Below are 16007 nucleotides of genomic sequence, written 5' to 3' on the forward strand. Positions count from 1 at the left end.
TGTAAAATTAAAGGGTCTGAACTAGCCCACAAGGTTTCTTTTCATCTAAAATTCTTCCTCTCAAATGCTGTAACAATAATTCAGGAATTCAGTTAATACCACAATTTTAGTTTCTAGAACAGAAAAATATACTTTGTAATTTTTCAAAATTATTTATTTTGCATATATTTGCTTAATAGGATTTGTTAATAATAATTTCAGAAAGTTTGAAGATAGAACAAAATATCAACCCTAATCCATGATCTTACTTGTATACATAGTTAACACAGCTGTAGTAACATTGGGCATAACATTTTGTATACAACTCTCCCTGCTCTTGTAACATGTATTTTCCACACTTCATATGTATCACTTTATATGTATATTTATATGTCATTGTAGGTACCACTTTAAATAGCTGCTTAACATTCTAATGAGTGCATTTCTATATAGTCACATGTCCCTTAACGATGAAGACACTTAGTTATAAGAAAGGCGTAATTAGGTAATTTCATCATTGTGCGAACATCACAGAGTGTACTTACACAAACCTACACAGTATGGCCTACTACACACCTAGGCTACATGGTATATAGCCTGTTGCTCCTAGCAGTACAGTAACATTTACAGAATGGTATAGGCAATTGTAACTCAATGAGAAGTATTTGTGCACCCAAACCTATCTAAACATAGAAAAGGTACAGTAAAAATACGGTATTATAAATGTTATAGGAGCACTGTCATATATGCAGTCTATCATTAACCAAAATGTTTTTATACAGCACAAGGCTATGTGTGTATTTTTATATATTAGTATAATAAAATTTTAGAAAGATAAAAAATAAAAATTGCTTTATTTATTATGTTCCATTCCTACTTCCATTGAAAAATTGCTATTTTTATTAGAAGCAGCATGGGGTAGAGGGAGTAGAGTGAAAATGAGATTTATCTATGTATACTTTTTCATATATTTTGAGCTAGTGCCTATTTTTTAAACTAAAATTTGATTAAATTAAAAATGTGAGTGAAATGTTATAGTTATTAATCCTAAATAATAGATTAAAATGAGAAGTCAAAAATCACTTGGCCCAACCTTCAATACAATGTAGGAATCTCTTTAATCAGACAGAGACACTACCAGTAACTAAGGAGGGTGGTCTGAGACAATTCAGAGAAGCTGTTACCCTGACAGTTCCTGGAGAAAGCATCAGTGAATTAAAGCACGGTTTAAAGGCTGATTAACTGCAGCAAATACATGCTGATGAGTCCTATTAAATGCTATGTTGTGAGAATACAAAAGATGACTCTCAAAGAGTAAGAGAAGTTCCTATGCTCAAGAAATTTGAGGCAAGACTATTTTGTAAGTCTTAAGTTTTTAGAAATGAACAAAGTTATCACTAGAATACAGACATACAGAGAAGAGAAATCTCTGAGGGGGCAGAAAAGGAAGAGGGAAAAATGACGCCTTTGGGGGAAACTGGGAGGGTGCTAAAAGGATAATAAATGGATATACTGTGTTTTTGAGGGTTTTGATTTTTAATATTACGACTTCAGAATACAAATTAAAGCTTTAATTATGTAAAGGGCTGCATTCTTCCATAATAATTGATAAATGTGGTCTGATTAAAATAAGATGTTTATGCTAATATAGGCTACAATAAGTTTAAATATTCTTTTAACTATGTAAAAAGATGTTATTTACCTGGAATTATTATTTCATGTGTATGTATTAAGAGACAGACCTACTAGACTGCCTATTTCAAATATATGTACGGAAAACCTTTCAGAGAAAAGTGAAAGAAGGGCTCCATTATACACACTGATTTACGAAAATAAATGATTTGCCCCCACTTTTCTGTAATTAAAACATTTATTTTTTCTTTACAAAATACAGTAACAAATCTTAAGAGTTAAAATATAAAAGATTATCCTGTGCAAAAGTTTAAAAGCAAATAAAGCAAAGAAAATAGATTTGATAAGGCTAACTTGCTATTCTAATAAATAGCATCTGGTATATTATTTAATATGTCCCCAAAAAGGCAACTTGTAACAGAGAGCTACAAACTGTACTAAAGCACTAAAGCCTTTTTCAAAGCATATTACTAATGTAGAGATGCAGAACCAATGGGCACAAAAGAATAGGTAAAAAAAAAAAAAATTCTACCACTAACTATAGTGTAATAATTACAAAACACATTGCCAACAGAAAGACAATAATGCCCGAATGATCATTAACACTTATTTTTAAAGTGTTATTCTGCCTTCACATCATTACTCCTCCAAGATTCATATAATTGGACCTTTCTTAAAAGCCCTAAAACGACTCTACATCATCCCAGTAAGCCACCCATGGTCCCCAGAGGACCTCTTGGCCATTAGATGTTAAATGCATACATACTTGCCTCAAGAATGTTCACATGGTCCTTAGAGTTACAGATGTAAGAATCCTAATTCCTTTGGTATAAGTTTTTCATGTTAAGAAAAAAGAATTCAAAACATATGTAAAACCCATATAAGAACTATTAAGGAGCCAAGCACAGCAGTACACACCTGTAATCCTAACACTCTGGGAGTTTTAATTTCATAATAAAATTTATTCACATACCAGCACAGAATATCCCTGGGACTTCACTCCTGATTATTACGGTCCGTACTTTCTTATCAGATTTTAAAGCGTCCACGGCTTTTGATAGCTAAACAGAAACAGGAAAGGTAAGGAGGAAAAGAGAAAAAATCATTTTCAGACTGATGTCAAGACCATATCTCAATATTAGAAGTAAACAGTTTAATCTTTACACTCACCATCTTTATAAGATTTTTACTGAATGAATTTTTGCCATAAGCTCTGTTTATTCCAAGAACCACAATTCCTAGTTGGGGGCAGGGGGAAGCAGAGGAAAAAGCACAAGCACTTACGTTAGTGAGACATTCTGAGAACAGACTCCACAACACACACATCTAGCTAACTTGGAACTTAAATCTACCACCTTGTTGAGGTTCACTGCAAGAACTGTACCCTTATTCTCATGTTTAGCCTCCTTTTCAAGATAAGCACATTTTTAAAGAATATGCTATTTATAAAGTTAACCTAGTGCTTAATATTCATTGCTTTTCTTCAGCCTTTTTAGGGGAAAAGAACTCCAAGACCTCATGTTCCCTTCAAGTTATCTCTTCTTAAGCACCATCAAGGTAATTTACAACATTTTGGTAAATTTTACACCATTAAATCGGATGAACTAAAGGGAAGGCCACATACTTATTAGTGAAAATTATGAATTACAGAATACAATTTAAAAGCTGGTTTCATTATCTTCAAGTATATACAGAATAGCTAACAAAACTTGTCACATACAAGTACTACATCTTCTTTTTGCTAGCATTCCAGTTGTTAACATCTCATTTACTCCTTTGTCATACTACATAGTTTTCCATCCCAGGCTTCTCTCCTGACTTCTATCCCAATCACTTAACCTGAGAGCATTTCCATTTTAAAGTCCAACAAGTAATTCCAACTCAATCATTATAAAATAAAGTTCATTATCTCTCCCACAAAACCCAGTTCTCCCTCCTAACTGCCCCATTTTATCACAGACCATCATCTAAACCCAGCCTCCCATTCCAATTGCCAGTCAGATCAATTTTCTAAAAACAATTCTACACACAGAATTCACCCCCTACTTAAAATCCTTTAATTATTTATTTCAAAATATCTGAATTCAAAGACCTTGATTTGACATTCAAAGTTCTATACAGCTTATACTCATGATCTTGTCCCCTTAGTAAACACAAATTTTCATTGTGTCATATATTAGAAATGCCTTCCACTGGGTTGGAGGTGGGTAGGGTTCTCATTTGTAATTGGGTTAAACTAAAGACAACAAAACATACACAGGCCTTCTCTGTGCAAGAAACTGTGCAAGCCCATTTTAAAATAAGGCACAAAGATGAACTTCAGCTTACAAAAGAATAAATTTGCAGGAATTCCAAATGCTCTCAATATGGAGAAAAGCATGAAAGAGGACTGGTAGCTCTCTGACAGGCTCCGCATGAAACAGCTAAATGATCTTGGGTGGGTCCCAAATACTAATAACAATAGCTACCACTAACTGAGCCCTTTAGTATGCCTCCGGCACTTATGTGTATTAGCTCACGTGATCGTCAGAACAACCCAAGAAGTCCACATTATTTTTATCCTCGTTAACAGATAAACTGAGATTTGGAAAGGTGAATTAACTACCTTCAGCTGGTAAGTGGCAATCTAACTCCACACTTGAACTATGCTACACTGTTCAAGCTTCAGTTTCCTCATGAAGAAAATCAAGGACCAAAGACTAGATGTGCTCACTCATTCAAACATATTGTGTACACACTATGGTACTCAGCCCTCAAGGAACTAGAGTTTAAGAAGGAAAGACAAACATTAATAATCATAAAAAGGTACAATTTAAAATGTTTTTTAAATGGTGCTACAGTAACTTGTAACCAGAATTGATATGGTCTGGGGGCAAGGGAAGTTGGCTAGAGAAAGCTTACTCAAGACAGTGTTATTTCAGATGAGATTGTAAGGGTGGGTAGGAGTTAAGGTGGAAACAGGAAGGGGAGCTAAATTCCAGGCAGAGGAAACATGGGAGAAAGCATAAACCAGTCAGGGTCCCACTGCCAGGAGGAGGAGACAAGTGACCAATGAGAGTGGCAAGGTCAACACAGGCCGGAGAGAATGCCCTTACAGGCCCTGCTAAAAAGTCTGATCTTTATCCTAAGAACAGGAGTAACTACTTAAGGAGTTTAGGTGTAAACACCCACATATGCACACAGAAAACAGGGAGGGAGGGGGCAGTTTCTGTACTTGGAGATCACACCAGAAGTGGATAGGGGCGCAGACTTCAAGGGGGCTGTAGTCCAATCAGGAGACACTAGGCGTGGCTGAGACTGGCAGTGGTAGAAATAAAGGACAGTGAAAGGTCTCAAGAGTTATTCAAAATCTAAAATGAGTTAGTGATGACTAGATTGAGGATTCATTGAACTAGAAGGAGGTGCTAAGGAATATCCACCAGGTTTCTGGCTTCAGCAATCAGATGGAAGGAGATTAACATTTAATGAGACTAAACCACTAAAAAACACCAAGGTGAGGGTGGAGGGAGGTAAAGCTCATGACTGCATTTTGAACTACAGTGAATCTGGAGTACCTCTGAGACATCCAAGTTGGTATCAATTCTCAGGGTAGAGGCTAAGAATGTAGGCTCTAAGTCCTACTGCTGGTGTAGAAATCCCAGTGGCCACTTACTAGCTATTTGACCTTGGGTAAGTTACTTAACCTGTCTGATCCTCAAATTCTTACTCTCTTAAGATACTAACAGTTCCAAACTCTGTGGGACTGGGTGAAGATCAAATAATGTAATTCATATGAAGTTTACAATACAAATACCCAACTGTTATCATCCCTTCTATTATAGCATGAACACTTCTGATGTAGTAAGTACCGAATAATACCATAATTTCTGCTAGATATGATACTTCTGACATCATTACTTAAGTGTAAAGTGCCCTCAAAATGCTTCCACCATAGTTAATTCCAGCACTTTTGGTCCCATATTTGAGGTCTGATGTTTTGGGTACTTCCACTTCAAAGAGCTGGAAATTAGCTCTGCAATCTAAAATGAATCAGCCAATACCTAACAAATGCACCATCAAATGTATAAGCAGGCTTCTGATACTGCAAATGGAATACAACAGTTTTATTCAGCAGAACTTAAATTTTTTTGTTTTGTAATTCTCCCATTTTATGTCACAATTCAACAGCTTCTTAAGAACTAGAATTATCATTCACCCCCCTCACTTAGCCTCGCCAAACAAGTTTATCCAAATTCAGAAAAGCTTAAGCATTCATATGCCAACCTTGAATTCCTATTTTAGACTTTTCCTGCCTTTTGACAAAACACATAAAAATCTTTGGTGAATTTGTAACAAGTTCACAATGCAACATTAACCCTGCTCTGTAAAGTTTATACAACTAGAAGATGAATATTGCAACTTAGCTAAAACTTAAACAAAAACGAAAAATAATGAATACATTCTGCTTGTATGAAACTGAAATCATACACCCAAAGTGCAAATCCTCCTTCCCTGGACCCCTCTCATCCCCCTCCCCAGGGACAGCCACAGTTATCTGTGTAGATACACAACCTCCAAGAAAATGTTCAATATGTACTTACCTATGGAAGTAGAGTTATAGACTACAGTTCTGGTTGTTGCTACTTTACATAAATAGATCACATTTTCTTCTGGTGCTGTTCTACATAAATAGGTTCATACATATTTCTTTTTCTTTAATTCAGTCTTAAAGATCATTCTATATCAAAATGAACAAAAATTGAGGGAATTTGTTGCCAGTATGCCTGTCCTACAAGAAATATTAGAAGATATTCTTTAGGAAGAAGGGAAATTAAGTAGATCCATAACTCAGATCTACATAAAGAAAGGAAGAGCTTCTGGGAAGGAATCAGTGACGGTAAAATAAAAACTTTTATTTTTCTTACTCTTAATTGATCTAACATATAACAATTTGTTCAAAATAATAATAGGAACAATGCATTCAATTATGTGTGTTTACATATAAGTGAAATGGAGGGAGGAATTAGAAATATTTTGTTATTATAAGGCACTCACACTACCCTGAAATGGCATAGTGTTATTCGAAAGTAGATTTGGATTAGCTGTAAATGCATACTGTAAACTCTAGGGCAACCACTAAAAAGGGTAAAAAAAAAAAAAAAAAAAAGAAAAAGAAATGCAGCTGATATGCCAATAAAAGAGAAAACTGAAATTATGTGAAATGTTCAATTAAAACCACAAAAGGCAGAGAAAGAGTGCAAGACAAAAACAGGAAAAAAGAATAAGAGCAATAATAAATAAATAACAGTAATAAATATGTGAGATACTAATCGATCATATTCAATTTGAATATTAGCCATAACAATGTGAATCAATATCACTTTGAACATTAGTGAAGACAGAGATTGCAACATTAGATCAAGAAACAAAGACCCAACTATATGTTGTCTACAAAAAAACTCTACGTCAGTGGAAAAAAACAAAACAAAACACAAACTCAGGGAGTTTGGAGTTTTTTCCTTTTCTCTCAACAACAACAATCAACACACAAGACTTCAGTGACCAATGTCGGGGGTTTCTCCCTACCAATAAACAAGCAATCAATCCTGCAGCAGACATTGGCTGGGTGTCCTCTAATTCAATTCTGACACAACCTAACTGGAGACAGAGTCAGATCCCACAGACTGAGGGCTCATTTCTCAAAGCTTCCCCCTCCTCTGCTTCCCACCCCCACCCCCACCACCAGTCCCAAGGCCAGGCTTCCAGAATTTCTTACCAACCAGCTTCAAACTGGGTTTCCCATGACCCCCTTTTGAGTTTGATTAATCTGATGGAGCAGCTCAAAGAACTCAGGGAAACACATTTACTGGTTTATTATAAAGGATAATTACAAAGGATACAGATGAAGAGATGCATAGGACGAGGCATGAGGAAGAGGGATGAAGCTTCCTCTCTCGGCATGCCACCCTCTAAGAAACCTCCACATGCTCAGCTTTCCAGAAGCTCTCTGAACCCTGTCCTTCCGGGTTTTTATGGAGGATTCATTATATAGGCATGATTGATTAAACCACTGACCACTGGTGATCAACTTAACCTTCAGGCCCTCTCCCCTCCCTGCACATTGGTGGGTAGGGCTGGAAGTCCCAACCCTCTAATCCTGCCTTGGTCTTTCTGGGGACCAGCCCCCACCATAAAAATACCTAGGGGCTGCCAGTCATCAGTTAACCAGTAGCATACAAAAAGACAACATTTTAGAGATTCTGAGGACTTTAGGAGTTATGACAGGAAATGGGTCAAAGACTAAATACATATTTCACAATATCACATACACCTTAAATATTTAAGATGCATAGAGATTAGAAATGTTTAGAGAAAGATACATCATGCTAACATTAATCAAAAGAAAGCAGAAGTAGCTATACTGATTTCAGACATAGCAGACTTATCTAGATCAAGGAAAGTTATCAGGGCCGGGCACGGTGGCTCACGCCTATAATCCTAGCACTCCAGGAGGCCAAGGCGGGAGGATTGCTCGAGGTCAGGAGTTCGAGACCAACCTGAGCAAGAGAGAGACCCCCGCCCCTACTAAAAAATAGAAAGAAAGCACCTGGACAACTAAAAATATACAGAAAAAATTAGCCAGGCATGGTGGCGCATTCCTGTAGTCCCAGCTACTCGAGAGGCTGAGGCAGGAGGATTGCTTCAGCCCAAGAGTTCAAGGTTGCTGTGAGCTAGGCTGATGCCACGGCACTCTAGCCTGGGCAACAGAGTGAGACTTTGTCTCAAAAAAAAAAAAAAAAAAAAAGGGAAAGTTATCAGGGATAAAGAAGGACATTACATAATGAAAAAGCAGCCAATTTTCCAAGAATATAATATTTAGGAACAAATTTAATCAAGAAAGTTCAAGACTATATTCTGAAAACTATTAATACAAAACACACTGAAAGAAATTAAAGACAACCTAAATAAACAGACATCCCACTTTCACAGAAGATTTTAATATTAAGATAGTAAAGTATTATCCAAACTGATCTCTACATGCTGTCAAAATTTCAACTGTCTTTTTTGCAGAAATGGACAAGCTGATAAGCAAAGGACCCAGAATAGCCAAAAACAATTTTGAAAAAGAACTAGACTGGAAGACTCACATTTCCTATTTTCAAAACTTACTATAAAAGTGTGGTTCTGGTATAAGGATAGACATATAGATCAATGGAATCAAATTGAGAGTCCAGAAATAGACCCTTACAATTTATGGTCAGTTGGTCTTTTGATAAAAATATCAAGACAATTCAATGGTAAAAGAATAGTTTTTTCAACAAATGGTGATGGGAACACTAGATATTCACACACAAAAGAATGGAGTTGAACCCCTTCCTAACACCATATACAAAATAAACTAAAAATAGATCAAAGACACAAATGTAAGAGTTAAAATTATAAAACTGTTAGACAGAAACATAGGCATAAATCTCTACAACCTTGGATTAGGCAACAGATTCTCAAATAAGACACCAAAAGCACAACCAAAAAAAGACAAACAGATAAATCAGACTTCATCAAAATTATCCAGAAACTAAAAAGAACCCACAGGAGAAAATATTTGCAACAACACATCTGGTATAAAGATAATATCCAGACTATATAGAGAATTCTTACAACTCACAACAAAAAGACAAAAGCTCAAACTAAAAAATGAGCAAAGAGTTTGAATAAACATTTCTTCAAAGAAGATATGGCTAATAAGCACATAAAATGATGCACATCGTCAGTCATCAGGGAAATGCAAATCAAAACTAAAATGAGGTATCCCTTCACACTCACTAGCATGGCTATAACAATTTTTAGGGAAAAAAAGAAAAGAGTATTGGCAAGAATGAGAGAAATGAGAGTCCTAGATTGCTAACAGAAATGTAAAAGGGCACAGCCACTGTAGAAAACAGTTTGCTGGTTCTCCAAAAAGTAAAACATATTACTGTATGACACATATTCAAACAAATAATAGTACACAAATGAGCAAAAGCATTATTCATAATATCCAAAAAGTAGAAACAAAATGAGTCTATCCAAACAATGAAATATTACTCAACCACAAAAAGAAATGAAGTACTGATATACACTATTAACATGGACAACCCTGAAAACATTTTGCTGAATAAAAGTCAGACACAAAAAGCCACATATTACATGATTCCATTTCTATGAAACATCTAGTTAGGCAAATTAATAAAGACAGAAAGTAGGTTAATGGTTTCCAGAGGCCAGGGGGCAAAAGGGAATGAGGAGGGACAGATTAAGGGGTTTATTCTGGGGTTTGTTCTGGAAGTAAGGACACTGTTCGGGAATTAGTGGTGGTGGCTGTACAACACAATGAATAAATTAAAAAACACTCAACTGTACATTTAAAAAGGTTAAAATGGTAATTTTTGCACTATGTGAATTTCACCTCAATTTACAAAAAAGCGGAGGAGTGTACCTGGGAAGGCCAATCACGAGGCTACTGCAGAGGTCCATATGAGAGATGAGAGTACGCAGGTTTCAGACTGTATAATAGGAGTTACGATGGGAGGCAGACTGATTCCACAGATATACTGAAGGTACTATCAATATAACTGTCATCAATAATACCAGAAACAGTGCTTACCTTCAATTTATAGATAAGGCACTTAGCAATTATGATAAAACAAAATGTCACTATCATAAACTTTGATGATATAACTAACACTATAAATGACAGAAACTGGAAGACAGAACAGCAAATATTCTCTTATCTTAGATAAAAAGGAGTATGGAGACTCTACAAAAATAATAATGCAGGTAACACAAATCAGTAAGACAGTAAAAAAAATTGTAATTCACAGCAAGGACTTAAGAAATGTTTCAAAAGTCTTTAATTTTGATGGAAAGGCCCGAAAGTGAAGGTGCGGCACCTTACTGTAATGTTTTTTATTTAATTTTTACTGTATGTATAATTTTTTTACTTTTAAAAATTTTGCAAACTTCAATAACTTATTACTAATAAATTACATGTAATAAACAAACCATTGAAAACCACTAACAGAAAGAATACTCTTTATAAACCACATATATAATCCAGGCTCTTGAAAATGCTACAGAAGTACGAACATCCTACACTGAAACATACACTGAAACACCCTCACACAAACACAATAAAACATGCACAAGAATTGTAGCAATTTCTTAACAGCCAAATCTTAGAAACAAGTTAGAAATTCTTTAAAAGATGATGACCGTAAACCTAGAAAACTCAAGAATCAAGTTTTTTAAAAAAAAGCATTCTTTAAGAGACATGAAATTAATATATCCAGAAACAAACGAAAACCAAAAAATTGGTATCATAGAAGCACACAGTAGAACTGTGGTTACCAGAGACTGGGGAGGAGATAGAAGAGAGGGAAGGAGAGGACAGGGAGAGGTTGGTCAACAGGTACAAAGTTAGGTAGGTAGGAGGAATAAATTCTGGTGGTCTATTGCATAGCAGGGCGACTATGGTTAACAGTAAAATACTGCATGTTACAAAATAACTAGAAGAGAGGCTTTTGAAGGTTCTCACCAAAAGGAAATGACAAATGCAACCGCCCTGAATGGATCATTACACAACACAGACATGTATCAAAACATCAAATCTTACCCCATAAATATGTATAATTACAATGTGTCAATTAAGAAAATAATTTAAAAATATACATATTCACAAATAATAGCCTTCACTAAAAAAAAAAAAGAAAGAAAGAGAGGTAAAAGGACAACCACTTAGAAAATATATCGGGAGAAAACATCCCATTTTTATTAACAACCAGAAAGGAAGCAAAGAGACAGGGAGGACAACCAAAAGATACACTTTAACAGAAAATGTGGGGACATTGGTACTTTGAGACAGGAGTCTGCCAACCTCCTAATTTGCCGCCAAATGAATAAACTCCTTTTTTTCTTCTCCTCAAACCACTTGTCTTTGTTCTTCTGATTTGGCCTCAGGGATAAGTGCTGAGCTTTCAGTAACAGAAGTTGATGTCCCTGGGTGGGCCCCATCAGTGCCCCAGTGGAATGACACCCCGTGACTGCTTCAAGAGGCAGGGAGCAGTCCCGGGTCAAAGCCGTGGGTCTTTCTGGGTTTTTCAAGGTGAGAGAGCAAGGGATGGCTCCAGCAGCTGCTGGAGTCTGTTTTAGCTCTGGGAAACTGCCGTCTCTGTCTCCCAGAAGTAGACACGGGTCCCCGCACCTGAACTGAGGAGAAGGAAACAGATTTGGGAAGCAATGCGAAGGCCACGGCCATTTGTAAAAACCCTGTTTCCTCCCATATAGGGGGCAGTTTCAGATCTCCCTGTTGGATTGGTATTGAGGTGCCAGGTTGGGGCTGGAAGTCAAGAGGTTGAGTGGAACTAGGGAACTTGGTTTGGACTGAGCTCATTTGCGGTTGCCAGGGAAGCGGGAAATTGGGAGATGTTGGTTCTTTCATCTGAGAGAGTTTGGTTCTCAGTTTGTTCCCTTTGGGATGAGGAGATGCTTATTCTCAGTTGAGAATTCGGTTCTTGTTTTGTGATTCCCATTTGGTTGGCCATGGCATTCTGTGTTGGGGATTCCCCGTATTGTATTTGTTTGTTTCTCAAGTTTTGTTTATATAGGAATCTCCATCTCAAAGTCCCTTGGGAAAAACTTTGGTTGAATGGTTAACTTATAGCTACAAATTTATGTGTAAAGAGAATGGTGTTATTATAATCCAATGTACGTGCTGGAGTGTGAGGAGAAGCAGCCGATAAATGAAAATTCCCATTTGATTGATAGGCCTTGGCATTTTAGATTGCGTTGGAAATTCCCTATATTGTTTATGTTTGATTGTTTTGAGTTTTTGTCTGGTGAGTTTTTGTACCTATGTCTAAAGACTATTGTGACACCACTTGTCTGGAGTGTGAGGAAAAGTGGTGGCTGGAACAGCTTGCATGGAGTATGAGGAAAAGTGGTAGTTGATGGTCCGTGGTTTATTCTGAGCTATTGGTTCTTTTAACACATTGACTGCCACACTAGAAAAAAAATGTTTTTCCTTGGGGCTACGGTGTTTTATTGCAAAAATAGAATAAGAACTTCAAAAACCAAATGATCCTTTCTAATATAATGAAAAATTTGTTATTATTTTCTATGCGTGAGTTATGTGCAACTTGAAAAATAGTTCACATGGCTCCCAAGGTGAAGAGACGTGACTTATGTATGCTTCACAAGGCCCCAGGCTCAAAACTAGCGTGAATTAAGAACAATTCATAGGGCAGCTAATGTGTTAAAATGCAGAGCTTAAATGGTCAGCCTGCCACTATAGAGTTAAAATGTTGAGTCTCAAGCTCTCTGCTTGAGATAATTGTTTATAGTGTACAAAATGATCTGTTTGTATGATTTTTGATAAACGAGGTCCTCCTGCCCTCGCTGTACGGGCCTGACTGGAGGGAGGACCAGGGCACACGTGGCCCACTGCCAAGCAGCACGCCACAAGGGGAAGGAACACCTGCCTCTGCTTCCATCGTGGCACCATGGGAGGGGCCGGGGTGAGTGCAGCCTGAACTAACTCTTCAATCCCATGCCCAGGAAATTATGACTCGGGGTTCAGAATGGTCTCTCCCAGCAGCAACCTCGATTTCAGCCAGAGGGAACCCATAGCCAGGGCTGGCAATTTGCTTGAATGTGCAAGAACCACCAGCAGGGTCCTTTGAGACAGTCAAAACGAATGGGCAAAAAATCCACCCCAGACTGACATTTTGTAAAGAAGCGGGACCTTGAAAGGAACATTGCCCAAAAGTTGCAAAAGCCTCCAGGTAGCAAGACACCCCCAGGAGAGAAAAATTTTTCTAAGGCCAGGACTCAGATGGCAAAGGAGGGGGCCAGAGCTGTCTGCCTCCAAATATCCCCACAGAAGCCCTGGGAAAAATTGACAGTGGGGATTTGGCTGGTGCCAAATCACATGGACAGAAGTGGTCCAGTGGGGGCCCCTTCTCCCAGCCACAGCACCAACCCCGGCACCAGCCACACCCGGCCACACAGGGGGCAGTGGTGGAGAGGCCAAGCAGCAGTGAGGCAGCATAGGCAAGCAGCTGGGGCACTTGAATGGTACTCAGTTGCGTTTAAACGGCAGGATCCTGGGACTGTGTTGCCTCATGGGTTTAAAACGGCTCTCCTGCTCCATTTGATAGAAGCTTAGCAGGGGACTCGCAGAACCCGCAATCAGACAGATTTGTAGACTTATATTAGCTTTTCTGGGGTTCCTAGGAGTGGCGTCTGGATCCCAGACTTCAGACTGATGGTAAAGCCCTTGTACAAAGAAAAACGAGGAATGAGCCTTGGAGTCTTAGTAGAGATGCTGAGAGGCATCCCATGGCCAGTGGCATGGCAAAGACACTGAACAATATTGTGAGGGGACGGCCTCTTCGCCTCCAGGCAGAAACAGCTACTTGTGAGTTGTGTCTACTCTCAATCCTGCTACCATCTGCCAGCCTAAGAGAATGAGCCTTTACAACATGACTGTTTAGAGGTCCTGGAGGCTGTGTATTCTGGCAGGATGGATCTGTCAGATCAGCCCACGCCAGAGTAAGAATAGGATCTCTCTTTACTGATGGTAGCAGCTTTATGGACGAGGGGCTGGACGTGTGGTGATCATGGCAGTGGCACTGCCACCTGGGACCTTCAGCCCAGGAAGCTGAGTTGCAGTTAGTGAAAGGAAAAAGGTAAACATTTATACGGACTCTATGTTTTTATGATTGTGCATGCTCATAGTGCCATTTGAAAGAAAAGGGGTCTCCTGACAGCAGGAAATAAGAATATTAAGTGTGCCACTGAAATAATGGCCTTGATACAGGCCACTGCTGAGCCCAAGCAGGTGGCCAGCATGCCAAGAAGAAGTCAGGCCATGGCAGAGCTGCTAAGGAGGCCACTGGAGATGATTTGTTCCTCGGGGCCTTGATACCCCAGCTAGATTTAGATCCCCTTAAAAACTAAAGACTGGGGCTCTGACATTTGGGATGACACAGCTAAGTGGAGACAGAACTCTCATAGACCCACCTTTTACCCAAAGGTTTGGTTCAGCCTCTTATGAGGCACCTACATGAATACACACATTGGGTGCATGATGTCTTGATGGATTGGTGGGACCTCATTTGAGAGAACCCCATTTACAGCTAACCGTTTATGTGCTTGGGGCGGCCCAACATGTGGGGGTCCACCCTTTCGATGATTTCATTCAGATGCCTAGGCTTGTATTGGTAGATACCATTTCCGGCTGGGTAGAGGAAAGAAGGGAGCATCTGAGGTTACCGGAATCCTTCTGGAGGTTACCGGAACCCACTCTGAGATGGGCTCCTACCAGGAGCTGACAGGGCCTTTGCCGAGTTCCTGCATGTGTACAGAAACAGGCCTCAGAGAACAACGGGATGACAGGCAATGACGGTCCAGGGAAACAGACAAGCAAATGGAGAACACCACGCTGGTGATGGAGACCGTGGACAGACAACTGCGGAGACGTTTCAGCAGCTCCTCCTCCTACAGTGAGGATGTCAACAGACACCCCATTGCCAGCAGCACCCAGGAGCACATTCCATGGAGCCCTGGACATTTTGTGAGAGTTGATAATAGACCATCCTTTGTAGCAGAGGTAATCCAGCAAGTAAACAAAGCCCTACAGCCAGAATAGAAACTGCATGCATCCCGGAATTGATACAGGAAGTCCATCTAAAGTGGGATAAGATATTGCTGCTTGCCCTCTAGAAGCCCTCTAGAAGCAGGCTTAAGTTAAGCCCCTAAGAAATAGTTTATGAGAGACCATTCCGAGCACCCAAGGTAAGTATGGTAACATAACTATGAGTAAAGAAAACAGAGTGAAACAGTATGTCAAATGAGGGCCAGGTGCTAACCACCATACATGAATTTGCCTCTTTGAGGTCCCTGCCCCAGTTGGAATCAGAGAAGTGGAAGGGACCCTATGAAGTGCCTCTAACAACTCGCACCTCACTAAAATTGTCAGAAGTGAAACCTTGCAGCCAAAGTAAAGAGGTGTAGCCCCCAATGGAGGGGCCAGCCTTTATGAGATCTACAGTATCTGTTTGAGAAAAAGAAAAAAAATGGAAATGCTGATACTTTTGCTTAAAAAAAAAAAATGTGCAAATCCTCCTGTCAGATACTTTATAAAACTCTCCTAAAAAACACAAAAAGTAAAACTCAACAAATGGAAACAAATACCATGATCTCACACAGAAAAAAGCAGTATAAATATTCCCAATTTATAAATTCAACACAATCCCAATTTTGAAACTAGAATGAACATTCTAAAATTTATGTGGAAAAATAACAACGCAGGAAGAGCCAAGAAAACAATGAAAAAAGAAAGACCATTGGTGAAGGAGGGAGGAACTAGCCTTATCATG

At 38.6% G+C, this 16007-nt stretch overlaps 1 protein-coding gene across 3 annotated transcripts in view; it reads right to left on the reverse strand.

The window, feature by feature from the left end:
• AUH (AU RNA binding methylglutaconyl-CoA hydratase) overlaps window positions 1-16007 on the reverse strand; it is a 157601-nt gene that overhangs the window by 133286 nt on the left and 8308 nt on the right. For 2 of the 3 annotated variants that reach the window (XM_045563780.1, XM_045563779.1), the window contains exons 2-3: window positions 2782-2849; window positions 2585-2672 (exon numbers count right to left, since the gene is read on the reverse strand). The exons of the other annotated variant lie outside the window; for it this stretch is intronic. In XM_045563780.1, the coding sequence (XP_045419736.1) occupies window positions 2585-2672; window positions 2782-2849 (156 nt within the window). The remainder of the gene's footprint in view (window positions 1-2584; window positions 2673-2781; window positions 2850-16007) is intronic. 3 annotated transcript variants of the gene reach the window in all.

This window comes from Lemur catta, chromosome 10, assembly GCF_020740605.2.
Source record: "Lemur catta isolate mLemCat1 chromosome 10, mLemCat1.pri, whole genome shotgun sequence".
Taxonomy (NCBI): domain Eukaryota; kingdom Metazoa; phylum Chordata; class Mammalia; order Primates; family Lemuridae; genus Lemur; species Lemur catta.